Source organism: Cetorhinus maximus, chromosome 6 (assembly GCF_964194155.1).
Source record: "Cetorhinus maximus chromosome 6, sCetMax3.hap1.1, whole genome shotgun sequence".
NCBI classification, from domain to species: domain Eukaryota; kingdom Metazoa; phylum Chordata; class Chondrichthyes; order Lamniformes; family Cetorhinidae; genus Cetorhinus; species Cetorhinus maximus.
In genome coordinates this window covers 77,674,423-77,690,946 of record NC_135884.1, presented here as the reverse complement: position 1 = coordinate 77,690,946, position 16,524 = coordinate 77,674,423, and the positions used below count along the sequence as shown (strand labels likewise).

The 16,524-nt window shown below is 47.9% G+C and overlaps 1 protein-coding gene across 3 annotated transcripts in view; it reads right to left on the bottom strand.

The window, feature by feature from the left end:
- Window positions 1-16,524, bottom strand: part of nr2c2 (nuclear receptor subfamily 2, group C, member 2) — a 258,076-nt gene that overhangs the window by 125,260 nt on the left and 116,292 nt on the right. For all 3 annotated transcript variants that reach the window (XM_078543883.1, XM_078543882.1, XM_078543881.1), the window contains 2 exons: window positions 6,175-6,354; window positions 4,474-4,621 (listed from right to left, as the gene is read on the bottom strand). In XM_078543883.1, the coding sequence (XP_078400009.1) occupies window positions 4,474-4,621; window positions 6,175-6,354 (328 nt within the window). The remainder of the gene's footprint in view (window positions 1-4,473; window positions 4,622-6,174; window positions 6,355-16,524) is intronic.

The following is a 16,524-nucleotide window of genomic DNA, read 5'->3' as shown; positions in this document are numbered from 1 at the left end:
CCCCTCACTCCCCCTCTTCCCCTCACTCTCATTCTCCCTCATCCCCTCACTCTTCTCCCTCATCCCCGCACTCTCATTCTCCCTCTTCCCCTCTCTCTCCCGCCTCCCCTCACTCGCTCTCTCTCCTGCTTTCCCTGACTGGCTTTCTCTCCCTCTTCCTCTCACTCATTCTCTCCCTCTTCCCCTCACTCGCTCTCTCCCTCTTCCAATGACTGGCTCGCTCCCTCTTCGCCTCACTCCCTCGCTCCCTCTTCCCCTCACTCGCTAGCTCCCTCTTCCCCTCACTCGCTCGCTCACTCATCTAACTCGCTCGCTCCCTCTTCCCCTCACTCGCTAGCTCCCTCATCCCCTCACTCCCTCCCTCACCCCCTCACTCGCTTGCTCCCTCTTCCCATCACTCCCTCGCTCCCTCTTCCCCTCACTCGCTCTCTCCCTTTTCCAAACAATGGCTCGCTCCCTCTTCGCCTCACTCGCTCGATCCCTCTTTCCCTCACTCGCTCTCTCCCTTTTCCAAACAATGGCTCGCTCCCTCTTCGCCTCACTCGCTCGATCCCTCTTTCCCTCACTTACTCCCTCACCCCCTCACTCGCTCCCCCTTCCCATCACTCCCTCGCTCCCTCTTCCCCTCACTCGCTCTCTCCCTCTTCCAAACAATGGCTCACTCCCTCTTCGCCTGACTCGCTTGCTCCCTCTTCCCCTCACTCGCTCGCTCCCTCTTCCCCTCACTCGCTCGCTCCCTCTTCCCCTCACTAGCTCGCTCCCTCTTCGCCTGACTCGCTCGCTCCCTCTTCCCCTCACTAGCTCGCTCCCTCTTCCCCTCACTCGCTCGCTCCCTCTTCCCCTCATTCGCTCGCTCCCTCTTCCCCTCACTCATACTCTCCCTCTTCCCCTCACTCACACTCTCCCTCTTCCCCTCACTCATACTCTCCCTCTTCCCCTCACTCACACTCTCCCTCTTCCCCTCACTCACACTGTTCCCCTTACACTCTCTCTCTCTCTCCATCTTTCCCCTCATTTTCTCTCTCTCACCCTCTTCCCCTCTCACTCTCACCCTCTTCCCCTCTCACCCTCTCCCTCTTCCCCTCTCACTCTCTCCCTCCTCCCCTCTCACTCTCTCCCTCTTCCCCTCTCACTCCCTCACTCTTTCACTCCCTCCCTCTTCCCCTCACTCTTTCACTCTCTCCTTCTTCCCCTCACTCCTTCACTCTCTCCCTCTTCCCCTCACTCTCACCCTCTTCCCCTCACTCTTTCACTCTCGCACTCTTCCCCTCACTCTTTCACTCTCGCACTCTTCTCCTCACTCTTTCACTCTCTCCCTCTTCCCCTCGCTATTTCACTCTCCCTCTTCCCCTCACTCTCTCCCTCTTCCCCTCACTCTCTCCCTCTTCCCCTCACTCTCTCTCCCTCTCCCTCTTCCCCACTCACTCCCTCTTCCCCTCACTCACTCCCTCTTCCTCTCACTCACTCCCTCTTCCCCTCACTCACTCCCTCTTCCCCTCACTCACTCCCTCTTCCCCTCACTCTCTCCCTCTTCCCCTCTCTCTCCCTCATCCCCTCACTCACTCTCTCCCTCTTCCCCTCACTCACTCTCTCCCTCTTCCCCTCACTCACTCTCGCCCTCTTCTCCTCACTCACTCTCTCCCTCTTCCCCTCACTCACTCTCTCCCTCTTCCCCTCACTCACTCTCTCCCTCTTCCCCTCATTCACTCTCTCCCTCTTCCCCTCACTCACTCTCTCCCTCTTCCCCACACTCACTCTCTCCCTCTTCCCCACACTCACTCCCTCCCTCTTCCCATTGCTCTTTCACACTCTCCCTCTTCCCCTCATTCTCTTGCTCCTCCCCTGTCACTCTTTCCCTCACACTCTCTCTCTCTCTCCATCTTCCCCTCCTCCTCTCTCTCTCCATCATCCACCTGACTGTCTATCTTCCTCTCACTCTCTCTCCCTCTTTCCCTCACTTTCTTTCCCCCTCTTCCCCTCACTCACTCTCTCTCCTAACCTCACACTCTCTTTTCCCCTCACTCTCTCTCTCTCTTCCCTTCACTCTCTCTAGCCTGTTTGTCTCTCTCTTCCCCTCACTCTCTCTCTCTTGCCCTCACACTCTCCATCTTTCCCTCACTTTACACTGTCCCTTAAGTGGATACTTCCATCTCCTGGAATCAGTTGAAAGCTGTTCTCCACTCCTGATGGCCTGTTTCCTTTTACCTTTCCCAGCCAGATAACTTCTAATCCCGAACTGACTTTCACAGCGAGGGTTACCCTGGAGATTCCTCCCTCTATCCAAAGATAGGCAAATCTTCCAGCCTCATTTAAATCCTCATGAACTTGGTCTTTCCAATCTGAGCGTGAGCTCCCATCCACATTACACAATGTGAGCAATCGAGCCAGCATTTTCTCTGCTCCAGGTGCAGGAGTAGCTGCCTCCAGATCCTGCACACTCTCTGATTCTTGCAGACTTCCTTGTGTCTAAGAGTTTCAGGGATAGCTTAGGAAATCCTGTTGATCGATGCTACAATGGCTTGCTATGGACTCTTTCCCTCTCATGGCCCATCTCCATGACAACGTGAATCACATGGGCCTCCCACCCAGATAGAAATGCTAATTAGCTATCCTGTAGATCCCGAACTCCATTCTATCTTGGAATTAAATATACAGTTTACAGTATAACCATTTATAAAATCTAACATTCCTAATACCTCCCTTTAAGACTTGGGGACCAACAGTCTAACCACATTCAGCATAGATGCTCTTGCCATTGTCCGCAGGTGTGAACATCTTCTGAGCAAGTCTCCAGTGTTGGGTCCCTCTTGTCCCCATAGGAACCAAGCCATCCAGGTTTGTTGTTGGGCAGAATTCAGAGCAGGTCACATGACCCTCTTCATTCCTCCATTGTAAATTAAAGAGACAGTCTCAAAACGTAATCTTACAAACTTCGTATTTGCAACACTACCACAAACTCCTTGCTCTCACTCATTCTTGCACACTCCTCACTCTCTGTCACTCCAGGCTCACCCTAACACTGTCACCAAGGCCATTCCTGCTCTCTCACCCACCTCACGCTCTCTCTCTCTCTCTGTCATACCCCTTGTTCTCTCACCCCTTCTCGTTCACGCTCTCCCTTATCCCACCTCACTCGCGCTCTTTCTCACCAGACCTCGTTCTTCACTCACTCAAGCTACCCCTTAAGTTTCTCTCGTACCTTTCCTCCTCTGTCTCTCCTCTTCTTTCTCATCCCCTTAGTCTGTTGCCCTTGGCTCTCTCTGTCACCCCACTTTCTCTCTCCCGCCCTCTCTCTAACTCTCTCTCTCCCCTTTGTTCTCACCTTCACTCTTTCTCCATCTCACCCTCAATCTCACTTTTCCTGTCTCTCACCTTCATCCTCATTCTCTCTCTTGTTACTCTCTCACTATTTCTCCACTCAGTTTCCCGCCCAATGGCCTTCCCCCTGATTCTCTCACCCACACTTTCCCCTTCACTCCCTATCCCTCTTCATTTCTTTTATCCCCTCGCATGCTCTTTCTCAGTCTCTCATCTTACTCTCTCCCCTCTTCACCATCACTTATCCCCACCCCAGTCACTGTCACAGTCTCTCTACTTCCCATCACCTCACGGCCACTCTACTCCCATTACGATCATACTCTCCCCTTGTTTGCTGCTAACAATGGTATAGCATTATTATATGTGTGAAGCCGGTATCATGATCAACACTGCAGGCGTATTTCCTAATGCACCCTATCAGCACAAAGTCTGGTCAGTGAGGAGTTTATAATGGAAACTGCAGCTAACTACACTAACCGCTGCCAACTGAGGGTAACTGACAGTAACTACCACTAACTGTAGGTAAACAAGGGTAACTCAGAGTAACTGTGGCTAAATGAGGGTAACCGATTAACTGCAGAGCTCTGTGGCTAAATGTGACTAACTGTAGCTAACAGCAACTACCTGCTGGTAAATGCGAGTAAGTGCAGCTAACTTGGGATTTACACTACAGGGAACAGGTGTTGAGATTCCCCCCAAGATCCAGTCACTAATATTAATCAGCCTTTAAATGCTTCATAAATGATGAGGTTGAGGTTGAGTTTGCTAGGCATGCTTTTCTAAATACGGTTGACCATAACTAGAATTGTGCTGTTATCCTCAATCATACTTCCCAGGGTATCTTTACCATGAGCTGCATCATTCTCAAGTCTTCCATGTTCAATCCCCATGTCTATGTAGGCGGGAGTGACTACATAGCAATCAGACACAGGAGCTCTGAGTTCAAAGGAATGGAAGGTGAGACATTTCAGTCAGTAAACCACAGCTGACACTGAATTTATCAAACGGAATCAAGGGGGACTCATCTGACACTGGTGTGAGCCAATTGTTAGTGATCCAGCAAGTCTCACTGCCCCTTGGCATGTGTAGAGAATCTATGGCATTCATAAAAGATCCTGATTTAAATCTCGAGGCAGCAGCTGCTGTGAATTGTACCTGACACTCTCTTTGCCTGCGATGAATGTTGGCATGGCTGTGAGTGGGCTCCTCAGGTCTTTCCTGATGTAGATTTTTTCTGTGGAAGCTGCACAGTTTGCTGGTTTTTCCCGCTGTGCTTCAATCGGTTTTCTCTCGCACTGAACAGCTAATTTTAGAAGAAAAATTAAAACACGTTACGAGCACAGTGAGGTTTGTGTGTTCTCAGTACATCCCCAGGCTCTTCTCTTAACTTTACAAGGCTTCGTACACAGCTGATCATAGTTCTTGGGAAGCATGGGCAATCTGGACCAGCATTCTGTGCTTCTTTACGAAAGACATGCAGTGATCCTGACACTCCAGACATTTGCCCTGTTCTCGTGCTTCAAGCATCCCACTAACATGTACAAGGAGCTTTATCCAGCATGTTCCGCAGACAGAGACATGGATAGAAAGTTTTACTTAGTGTGTCCAACAGAGAGAAGAGGAACTGCTAGACCTGGTTCTAGGGAATGAGGTGCCAAGGGGATCAAGTGTCAATAGGGGAACGTTTAGGGGACAATGATCATTCTATCATAAGGTTTAGGTTGGGTCTGGAAAAGGATAGGGAACGATTCAGAGTAAGAATAATTAATGGGGAGAAAGCCAACCTCAATGGGGTAAGAACAGATCTGGGCTGAATAAATTGGAATCAAAGTTTGGCAGGAAAAACAGTAACAGAACAATGTTCGGGCACAGTCAAGACATATTCCCATGAAGAGGAAAGGTAGGGCAAACAAATCCACAACTCCCTGGATGATGAAAGAAATAGAAATTAAGATGAAGACGACAAAATGTGATTATAACAGATGTCAGGTGGATAATACAGGCTGTGAACCAGGCTGAATATTGAAGGTTCAGAGGGAAAGTGAAAAAGCAAATAAGAGAAGCTAAAAGAGAGTTTGATAAAAGACTGGCTAACATAGAAGGGAATCCAAAAGTCTTCTGTAAGCATATAGAGAGTTAAAGGGTGGTAAGAGGAGGAATGGGGCCAATTAGGGACCAAAAAGGGGATTTACACATGGAAGTAGTGGGTATGGCTGGGATATTAAATAAATATTTTGCATCTGTTTTTGTGTTGTTGTAACACTCCCCTGACACTCTAGGTACAATGTGACACGCCCCTGACACTCCAGGTACAGTGCAACACTCCCCTGACACTCCAGGTACAGTGCGACACTCCCCTGACACTCCAGGTACAGTGTGACACTCCCCTGACACTCCAGATACAATGTGACACTCCCCTGACATTCCAGGTACAATGTGACACTCTGGGTACAATGTGACACTCCCCTGGCATTCGAGATACAATGTGACACTCCCCTGGCACTCGGGGTACAATGTGACACTCCCCTGGCACTCGGGGTACAATGTGACACTCCCCTGACACTCGAGATACAATGTGACACTCCCCTGGCACTCGAGATACAATGTGACACTCCCCTGGCACTCGAGATACAATGTGACACTCCCCTGGCACTCGGGGTACAATGTGACACTCCCCTGGCGCTCGGGGTACAATGTGACACTCCCCTGGCACTCCGGGTACAATGTGACACTCCCCTGGCACTCCGGGTACAATGTGACACTCCCCTGGCACTCCGGGTACAATGTGACACTCCCCTGGCACTCTGGGTACAATGTGACACTCCCCTGGCCCTCTGGGTACAGTGTAATACTTACATTCTATTTTCATGCCCATCTCTAAACATTTTTGAAGCCTGCAGAACTGACAGCGGTTACGATGATGCTTGTTGATGACACAGTCTTGACTGCTACGGCAGCTGTACGTCAGATTTTTCCTCACGCTACGTTTGAAGAATCCTTTACAACCCTCACAGCTGACAGCACCATAGTGACGTCCTTTAAAAGTAAAGGTGTACAGAGTTACATTGTCAGATTTGGTGACAGCATAATCAGATAGAACTGAATCAGTCTCAAGCCATGCCTTCTGGCTTTCTCATTTCTGGGAATCCCACTGCGAGGATGTTCAGGTGGTCCTTGCTTCTGGATACCCGACATCACAGGTTAAAGAAGTACATTCCTCAGCACTGTACTGAAACCACAGCCTGGATTATGGGCTCAGGTTTCCGGGGTGAGGCTTAAACCCACAACTTTAAGCTTCCCACTGGGCCACAGCTGATACAGTTATTCCTGAGGCAGCGTTTCTACTGGAAATCACAGAGATAATAATTAATAGTACCGTGTATTTTGCTCTGAAAGAGGAAATGTATTGCTGGTGAAATGGTGAGACAGCACACAGTCCGTAATTCAGCTCTTAGTCTCCTGTTCTGTGTGAAGCACCTTAAAACATAAACTTTCTGCAATGGGGCGGGAGAAGGGTTAAAAACTAGAAATCTTGAAATGTAACTCCAACCCTGTGTCCTTTGATTTTTAAGGCAGAGAGGTGCAAGTGTCTTGGCGGGGCCGGACACTTGTCACATTTAACTCAGGTTCCCACAGTGCAACTGCAGCATTTACTGCATTTAAATTTATAGCCAGCAGGATGGGTTTCCCTCTAGCTGAAGGGAGTCTGAAGTCATAGAGTCAATATAACACAAAGGAGGCCATTTGGTCCATCAAATCCATATCCAGATCAAGAAGGTGACGAGATCAACTGATCTTGCACCAAGTCCAATTGCTCCTCCCACCCTCCTGAGCACCGTTCTCCACCCTCACCACCATGTCTCAGTCATTCCCTCCCAGGCACAGTGCTCAGCATTCCCCACTGTCCCTTCACCATGTCCCAGTCATTCCCTCCCAATCAGTGCTCAGCATTCCCCACTGTCCCTTCACCATGTCCCAGTCGTTCCCTTCCAATCAGTGCTCAGCATTCCCCACTGTCCCTTCACCATGTCCCAGTCGTTCCCTCCCAATCAGTGCTCAGCATTCCCCACTGTCCCTTCATGTCTCAGTCGTTCCCTCCTGGGCACAGTGCTCAGCATTCCCAACTGCACCTTCACCATGCTCCAATCATTCACTCCTAAGCACAGTACTCAGCATTCCCACTGCCCCTTCACCATGTCCCAGTCATTCCCTCCCGATCAGTGCTCAGCATTCCCCACTGTCCCTTCACCATGTCCCAGTCGTTCCCTCCCAATCAGTGCTCAGCATTCCCCACTGTCCCTTCATGTCTCAGTCGTTCCCTCCTGGGCACAGTGCTCAGCATTCCCAACTGCACCTTCACCATGTCCCATTCATTCACTCCTAAGCACAGTGCTCAGCATTCCCACTGCCCCTTCACCATGTCCCAGTCGTTCCCTCCTAAGCACAGTGCTCAGCATTCTTCACTGCTCCTTCATGTCCCAGTTGTTCCCTCCCGATCAGTGCTCAGCATTCCCCACTGCCCCTTCGTGTCCCAGTTGTTCCCTCCCGATCAGTGCTCAGCATTCCCCACTGCCCCTTCACCATGTCCCAGTCCTTCCCTCCTGGGCACAGTGCTCAGCATTCCCCACTGCCCCTTCACCATGTCCCAATCGTTCCCTCCTGGGCAAAGTGCTCAGCATTCCCCACTGTCCCTTCATATCCCAGTCGTTCCCTTCCGATCAGTGAGCAGCATTCCCCACTGCCCCTTCACCATGTCCCACTCATTCCCTCCTGATCAGTGCTCAGCATTCCCCACTGTCCCTTCATATCCCAGTCGTTCCCTCCCAGGCACAGTGCTCAGCATTCCCCACTGCCCCTTCACCATGTCCCAGTCGTTCCCTGCCAATCAGTGCTCAGCATTCCCACTGCCCCTTCATGTCCTAGTCGTTCCCTCCCAGGTACAGTGCTCAGCATTCCCCACTGCCCCTTCATGTCCCAGTCATTCCCTCCCAGGCACAGTGCTCAGCATTCCCCACTGCCCCTTCACCATGTCCCAATCGTTCTCTCCTGAGCACAGTGCTCAGCATTCCCCACTGTCCCTTCATGTCCCAGTTGTTCCCTCCTGATCAGTGCTCAGCATTCCCCACTGCCCCTTCACGTCCCAGTCGTTCCCTCCCAATCGGTGCTCAGCATTCCCCACTGCCCCTTCACCATATCCCAGTTGTTCCCTCCCGGGCACAGTGCTCAGCATTCCCCACTGTCCCTTCACCATGTCCCAGTCATTCCCTCCCAAGCACAGTGCTTAGCATTCCCCACTGCCCCTTCACCACATCCCAATCGTTCTCTCCCGAGCACCATGTTCACCTACCACTGCCCCATCACCTTGTTCCAATTATTCCCTCTCTCCATTCTGTCAATTGTATGGTCGAGGCAGAAACCTTCATTGCATTTAAAAAGTACTTGGATATGCACTTGACGTGCTATAATCTAAAAGCTATGGCCAAGAGACGAAAGATGGGATTAGACTGGATTTTTCAGCCATCACGAACACAATGGGCCAAATGGCCTCCTTCTGTGTTGTAATTGTGTCTATCAATCATTCAATTAATTAAGCCTGTCTCATGGCATAACACTAGTGGGAGACGGTGACGTAACGGTAATATCACTAGACAAGTAATCCAGAGGCTCTCGGGACACAGGTTCAGATCTCACCAAGGCAGCTGGTGGAATTTAAGTTCAGTTAATGAAAAAAAAGTCTGGAATTAAAAGCTAGTCCCCGTAATTGTGAAATTATCATCAATTGTCATAAAAACACATCTAGTTCACTAATGCTCTTTAGGGAAGGAAATCTTACCTGGTCTGGCCAACATGTGGCTTCAGATCCACAGCAATGTGGATACTCTTAACCAGCCTCTGAAATGGCCTAGCAAGTCATTCAGTTCAAGGGCAGTTGGGGATGGGCAATAAATACTGGCTGTGCCAGCGACGCCCACATCTCATGAAAGAACTTTAAAATTACTAGATCTAAAGCAGACTGTCCCCTAGTTGGTTCCTTGGCATACTGATCAAGAAACCTGCATTCCATGAACTTCTCCTCCACAATATGGTTTTCCCTATCTATATGAAAATTGAAGTCCCCCAATGATTGCTGTATTATCCTTATTAATTTCCTGATTTATATTTTACCCTACACTACAAATTTCAGGGGACCTATAAACTATTCTGCCCCTTGCTCCTTCTTAGCTCCACCCAAACTGATTCTATGTCTTAATTTTCTGCGTTAAGATCCTTTTTCTCTACTGTCTTGATCCCATGCTTCATTGTCAGGGCTACCCTTCCACCTTTTTCTTCTCCTAAAAATAAAGTACCCTGGAATATTTAGTTCCCAATCTTGACCACTCTGCAACTGCACCTCTGTAATGGCTACTAAGTCAAAGTACAAAGGAAGATGGTTGTGGTTGTCCGAGGTCAATCATCTCAGCTCCAGGACATCACTGCAGGAGTTCCTCAGGGTAGTGTCCTAGGCCGAACCATTTTCAGCTGTTTCATCAATGACCTTCCTTCCATCATAAGGACAGAAGTGGGGATGTTTGCTGATGATTGCACAATGTTCAGTACCATTTGCGACTCCTCAGATACTAAAGCACTAAAGTGGTCCAAATGCAGCAAGACCTGGACAATATCCAGGCCTGGGCTGCCTAGTGGCAAGTAATATTCATGCTACACAAGTGCCAGGCGATGACCATCTCCAGCAAGAGAGAATCTAACCATCGCCACTTAGCATTCAAGTGGTGATGGTTAGATTGGCTGAATCCACCCACTATCAACATATTGCGGGTTACCGTTGTCATAACCAAGGATCGTAGCCCCAAATTACTTGCGGACATATTGCACTTTTAAGTGAGTCTTTTTTTTTTAAAAAGACATACAAGCAAAAGTTGGCTGAGAGTGTAAAGTAACCACATGCTGGAAGATTCCTACGTGGATTAGGCTTGACCAACTAGTCCAGAGAGAATGGAATGTCACACCTAAAAAGGTGTCAAGGCAGAGGCAGAGGTACTTCAAAGGAAGAGATGCAATGCAAATAAAATGATTACCATCTCAGCAGAAACCATCTCCTGTTGAGTTATATCCCAGGCTGTGTACATGAACTAAGTTGAAAGAAAGAAGTTTATGGTTGAAAGACATGTTTGTTTTTCTCTTCCAGGAATACACAAGAAAAGGGGTTAAAAGCCAACTGCAACCTTGGTCTCTGTGTGTTAGTTTAGGTGTTCTATTCTGGTGGTAGTGTGTGCTGTAAAGTCCACAGCTGAAGAACATCAACTAGCCATCCATGCACTTGCAGGCAAAAAATCTCTCTCCGATTGCTGGAAGCAAGTCACAAATCAGCAAAGCCACAGTCGAAAAGAAAACAAGACAACTCCTTTCAGCTAATCTGCAGAACCAAGAATCTCCAAACCAACTGCTCAGCTGGCAAAGTCTGCTCTACCGGAATCATCCAACTTAACGGCTGCACCATTTCACCATCTATTCCTCACGGACAAGCCAAAGACTGATTCATACAGCTTGTTTAACTTTTATTTCTGGACTCTGTTAGGAAATATAGATAGTTTAAGTAAGTTATATGTGTATTTGAGTGTGTTAGGAATAAGGTATATCTTTAAGTTTAAGTTTAATTTGTATTTCTGTATTTCTGGGTTAAAAGGATGAAACCTGAGTTTTAGTTTCATTTTAAAAGATGTCTGCATTTTAATTAAATTTTATGATTCTTGAAGGGGAGTTAAAATAATCAAGCTAGAAAAAACTGTGCTGTTGCCTAGCAACAGGAGTCCAGAGAGAGAGGCCCCACACACACATAGACAGAGAAACCCCGTTTGAGTTCAGTTTGTCAGTGTGCTCTAAAGTTGAAAGGAGTTGCCCAAAAGGACTGTAGGGGGGAACAGATAGCAAGTCCAAAACTAAAGTTGAAACCAGCTATCAGGAGAAGCTGGACAGGAGGGAGCTACAAGAAGCAGTTTTCCCCAAAGAACAGAAGAACAGGGGTCCCAAAAAGACTTCTAGTCAAAGGGAATGAACAGGAATCTGTAAATGCTCCTGTTAAATGAAGTTAAAAATGAGCAGAGAAAGGCTCCATGCTTAAAGGGAGAAAGCTGCAGGATGCAGAGTTAAAGCAAAATAGACTTGTGAGAAGGCAGGAGATCCAAGGAGATAGCCAAAGGTCTGTAACTCTTTACTATGGCACGTCAAGCAGTGGTGTTCTGTTGGCATGGCTAAGCCTGAGACAGTGCGTGGAAGGAAGCTTGAATGCACGTGACAATCCAGGGGAAAGGAACATTGGAAGGGAAGTTCGAAACCCGGGAGGCGGACCCTTGTGGAAGGCGTCTGAGGGAAAGCTGGAAGAAGATTCCAAAGAGAGTTCTTTGAGAGTGAAGATTGGAAAGCCTCATGTGAAAGACGGAGTTCAGTGAGGCCTGTTGGCTCACGGTGCGACAAGCATCTGGGGGAGTTGATGAGGGATCCAGAGCATCTGTTTGGGGTGGCATCTGTCACTTGCTTTTAGAGTGTGGTGTGTCTGACTACAAGTCACCTATTGGTTTACATGGACTGTGTACTTATTGGGAACATTAGAGTACATGATAGAATTTGTAACTTGTGTTATCCTTACGAATCTGTATATATCTGCAAAGGTATTGTGGGTGAAGGAGTATTGTAATATAGTTCATCTTTTCTTGTTTAATAAATTATCTATTCTTTTGTTAAAAGTTCAACAGCTGACTCTTGTGACTATTCAGTAGCCACTCTCCACATTTCTAAAAAAATAAAAGCCACGATCTATCAAGCCGGGTTCCATCCTGGGATCTGATTTGTCCAGTAGTAACATCAGCTGGGGTCATAACAACTTACTTCTCATTTCCAATCTGTGTGTCACATTTTTATTATTTTATCTTGCGCTTTATTAACTAATAAGCTCACTTTTCCTTTAACTCAGGAAAGCCTGGTTAAATTGGCCCCTTCTAAAACATAAATACATTTGGACCGGAAAAAGACATCCACAAGGGATGGGATCCTTTTTTAAATTAACTTTGTTGCAAACAACCGAGGTGGGGGGAGATGGGATGGGGAGGGGGTGGCGTTGAATAAAAAAAAGGGAGCCAGTTCATTCCTCCTTACCTGCTAACTTAACAATTTGGGGGACCTCACCCGGGGACCAGTTGCAACACCGTTGACCAGAAACTGAACTTGGCTACCATATAAATACTGTGGCTACAAGAGCAGGTCAGAGGCTAGGAATCCTGTGACGAGTAACTCACCTCCTGACTCCCCAAAGCCTGTCCACCATCTACAAGGCACAAGTCAGGAGTGTGATGGAATACTCTCCACTTGCCTGGATGAGTGCAGCTCCAACAAGACTCAAGAAGTTTGACACCATCCAGGACAAAGCATTCTGCTTGATTCGCACCCCATCCACAAACATTCATTCCCTCCACCACCGATGCACAGTAGCAGCATTGTGTACTATCTACAATATGCACTGCAGGAACTCACCAAGGCTCCTTAGACAGCACCTTCGGAACCCATGACCACCACCGTCTAGGAGGACAAGGGTAGCAGACACATAGGAACACCACCACCTGGAAGTTTCCCTCCAAGCCACTCACCATCCTGACTTGGAAATATATCGCCGTTCCTCCACTGTCACTGGGTCAAAATCCTGGAACTCCCTCCCTAACAGTGCTGTGGGTGCACCTACACCACGTGGACTGCAGTGGTCATGAAGGTGGCTCACCACTACCTCCTCAAATGCAATTAGGGATGGGCAATAAATGCTGGCCTAGCCAGTAACACCCACATCCCGTGAAAGGATAATAAAAAAAGCATGCCTCTTCCAAGAAATCACATGACGTCAGCTAAATGACCAGCAAGGCAATTGTGGAGGGGAGCTATTTGCTTATTTGAATTGCAATCACTTTAAAACACTTTTTTTCCATTAATTAAAAGCAAAGGCCTGGTGATTTACTGGAAATCACCTGATGGAGGAGCTTTACGTTTTGAACTCAGCTGGGAATGAACTGAGAAGGGGAAAAGCTGCCCAGCTCACGTTTTCCTTGCCTTGCATGAAAGACAGTGTGGTTATCATTATCCAGCTAGGAATCCTCATCTCAGGGGAATTTGTCTGCATTTGGAAACCTGAGAGGCTGAGATGAGAACGATTGATCCGGCTCTATTTTCCTCCACGCTGAAGCTCCTTTGGTGAGAACCTCAAAAACATCTACTGGGACTAGCAACCCATCCTCGCACAAGGGAGCATCAAATCGACAGCATCAAAACCCTGCGAACTTTATCCTTTTTACAAAGCTTTTTTATTCAACCTTCCATCTCTGCAGACACCCTTTTTTTTTGTCCTTGCGTGGGTGTGTGTATGCGTGCACACACACACAGGAGATGCTAAGGCTTTTCTGGAGATGGAAGATGTAACCCTGAGTGGTTTACACAAAATAACCAAGACAAAGTTAATGGGATTGGCGGATGAGTTGAAGTTAGCATTAAACGTAGGATTGAGGAGAACAGACATAGTTGAGATAATAGCGCAGCATTTGACATGGGAAGGGACACAAGAGAGACCACATTCTCTGGGAGATGAGTTAATTGAGTTAGCTAGGATTCAGTTGCAAATGAAGCAGCTTGAACATGAAAAAGAAATACAGAAACTTAAACTTGAAAAAGAAAAAGATATGAAAAGAAACTTGAATTGGAGAAAAAAGAAATGGAAATGCGAAAACTTGACCTCCAGGGAGAGAAATTAGCAAGGGGGAAAGAGAGCAGGAATGAGAACGGGAATACCAGCTTACAAGGCTGGAATTTTAAAAAGAGATCTCAGATGCTGGGGGGAATTCTGATGACGCAAAAACTGTCCCCAACCCAATGTTCAGTGGGGAGATGTTTAAATTTGTACAAGCTGTTCCAAAGTTTGAAGAAAGGGATGTAGAGGCATTCTTTATTTCGTTTGAGAAGGTAGCTAAGCAAATGAAGTGGCCAAAGAAATCGGGACATTGCTCTTACAGAGTAAGTTGGTGGGTAGAGGTCATGAGGTTTATGTATCACTTTCAGAAGAGGTTTCTGTGGAATATGCTGCAGTTAAAAAGGCTATTCTTAGTGCGTATGAGTTAGTCCCTGAGGCATACAGGCAAAAATTTCGAAACATAAGAAAACAGCTTGGGCAGAGATATATTGAATTTGAGAGGGTAAAACAAAGTAATTTTGAGCTTTGGATATGGACATTAAAGGTAGATGCAACGTATGACGCTCTTAGGGAAATAATTCTCTTGGAAGAATTTAAAAATTCACTTCCTCCAGTAGTTAGAACCCACATTGAAGACCAAAGGGTTACATCAGCTAGACAGGCAGTGGATAAAAACAAAAAGCTAAAAGCTACTGCGGATGCTGGAAATCCAAAACAAAAACAGAATTACCTGGAAAAACTCAGCAGGTCCGGCAGCATCGGTGGAGAAGAAAACAGTTGACGTTTCGAGTCCTCGTGACCCTTCGGCAGAACTGTAGTATAGTTAGGAGAGAGGTGAAATATAAGCTGGTCTAAGGTGGGGGGCGGGGGAGAGAGAAGTTGAGGGTGGGGTAGTTGTGGGGACAAGCAAGCAGTGATAGGAGCAGAGAATCAAAAGATGTCACAGACAAAAGGATCAAAGAGGTGTTGAAGGTAGTGATATTATCTAAGAAAAGTGCTAATTAAGAATGGATGGCAGGATACTCAAGGTACAGCTCTAGTGGGGGTGGGGTGGAAAGACTAACAAAGTATTAGTTGTAGATTTAAAAATAATGGAAATATGTGGGAAAAGAAGAATCTATATAAATTATTGAAAAAAAAAGGGAGGGGGAAGAAACGGGGTGGGGATGGGGGGAGGGGGAGTTTAAGATCTAAAGTTGTTGAATTCAATATTCAGTCCGGAGGGCTGTAAAGTGCCTAGTCGGCAGATGAGGTGCTGTTCCTCCAGTTTGCGTTGGGCTTCACTGGAACAATGCAGCAAGCCAAGGACAGACATGTGGGCAGGAGAACAGGGTGGAGTGTTAAAATGGCAAGCGACAGGGAGGTTTGGGTCTTTCTAGCGGACAGACCGCAGGAGTTCTGCAAAGCGGTCGCCCAGTTTGCGTTTGGTCTCTCCAATGTAGAGGAGACCGCATTGGGAGCAACGAATGCAGTAGATTAAGTTAGGGGAAATGCAAGTGAAATGCTGCTTCACTTGAAAGGAGTGTTTGGGCCCTTGGACGGTGAGGAGAGAGGAAGTGAAGGGGCAGGTGTTGCATCTTCTGCGTGGGCATGGGGAGGTGCCATAGGTGGGGGTTGAGGAGTAGGGGGTGATGGAGGAGTGGACCAGGGTGTCACGGAGGGAACGATCCCTACGGAATGCCGCCGGGGGGGTGAAGGGAAGATGTGTTTGGTGGTGGCATCATGCTGGAGTTGGCGGAAATGGCGGAGGATGATCCTTTGAATGCGGAGGCTGGTGGGGTGATAAGTGAGGACAAGGGGGACCCTATCATGTTTCTGGGAGGGAGGAGAAGGTGTGAGGGTGGATGCGCAGGATATGGGCCGGACACGGTTGAGGGCCCTGTCAACGACCGTGGGTGGAAAACCTCGGTTAAGGAAGAAGGAGGACATGTCAGAGGAGCTGTTTTTGAAGGTAGTGTCATCAGAACAGATGCGACGGAGGTGAAGGAACTGAGAGAATGGGATGGAGTCCTTACAGGAAGCGGGGTGTGAGGAGCTGTAGTCAAGGTAGCTGTGGGAGTCGGTAGGCTTGTAATGGATATTGGTGGACAGTCTATCATCAGAAATTGAGACAGAGAGGTCAAGGAAGGGAAGGGAAGTGTCAGAGATGGACCATGTGAAAATGATGGAGGGGTGGAGATTGGAAGCAAAATTAATAAATTTTTCCAGGTCCCGACGAGAGCATGAAGCAGCACCGAAGTAATCATCGATGTACCGGAGAAAGAGTTGTGGGAGGGGGCCGGAGTAGGACTGGAACAAGGAATGTTCCACATACCCCATGAAGAGACAGGCATAGCTGGGGCCCATGCGGGTACCCATAGCCACACCTTTTATTTGGAGGAAGTGAGAGGAGTTAAAGGAGAAATTGTTCAGTGTGAGAACAAGTTCAGCCAGACGGAGGAGAGTAGTGGTGGATGGGGATTGTTCGGGCCTCTGTTCAAGGAAGA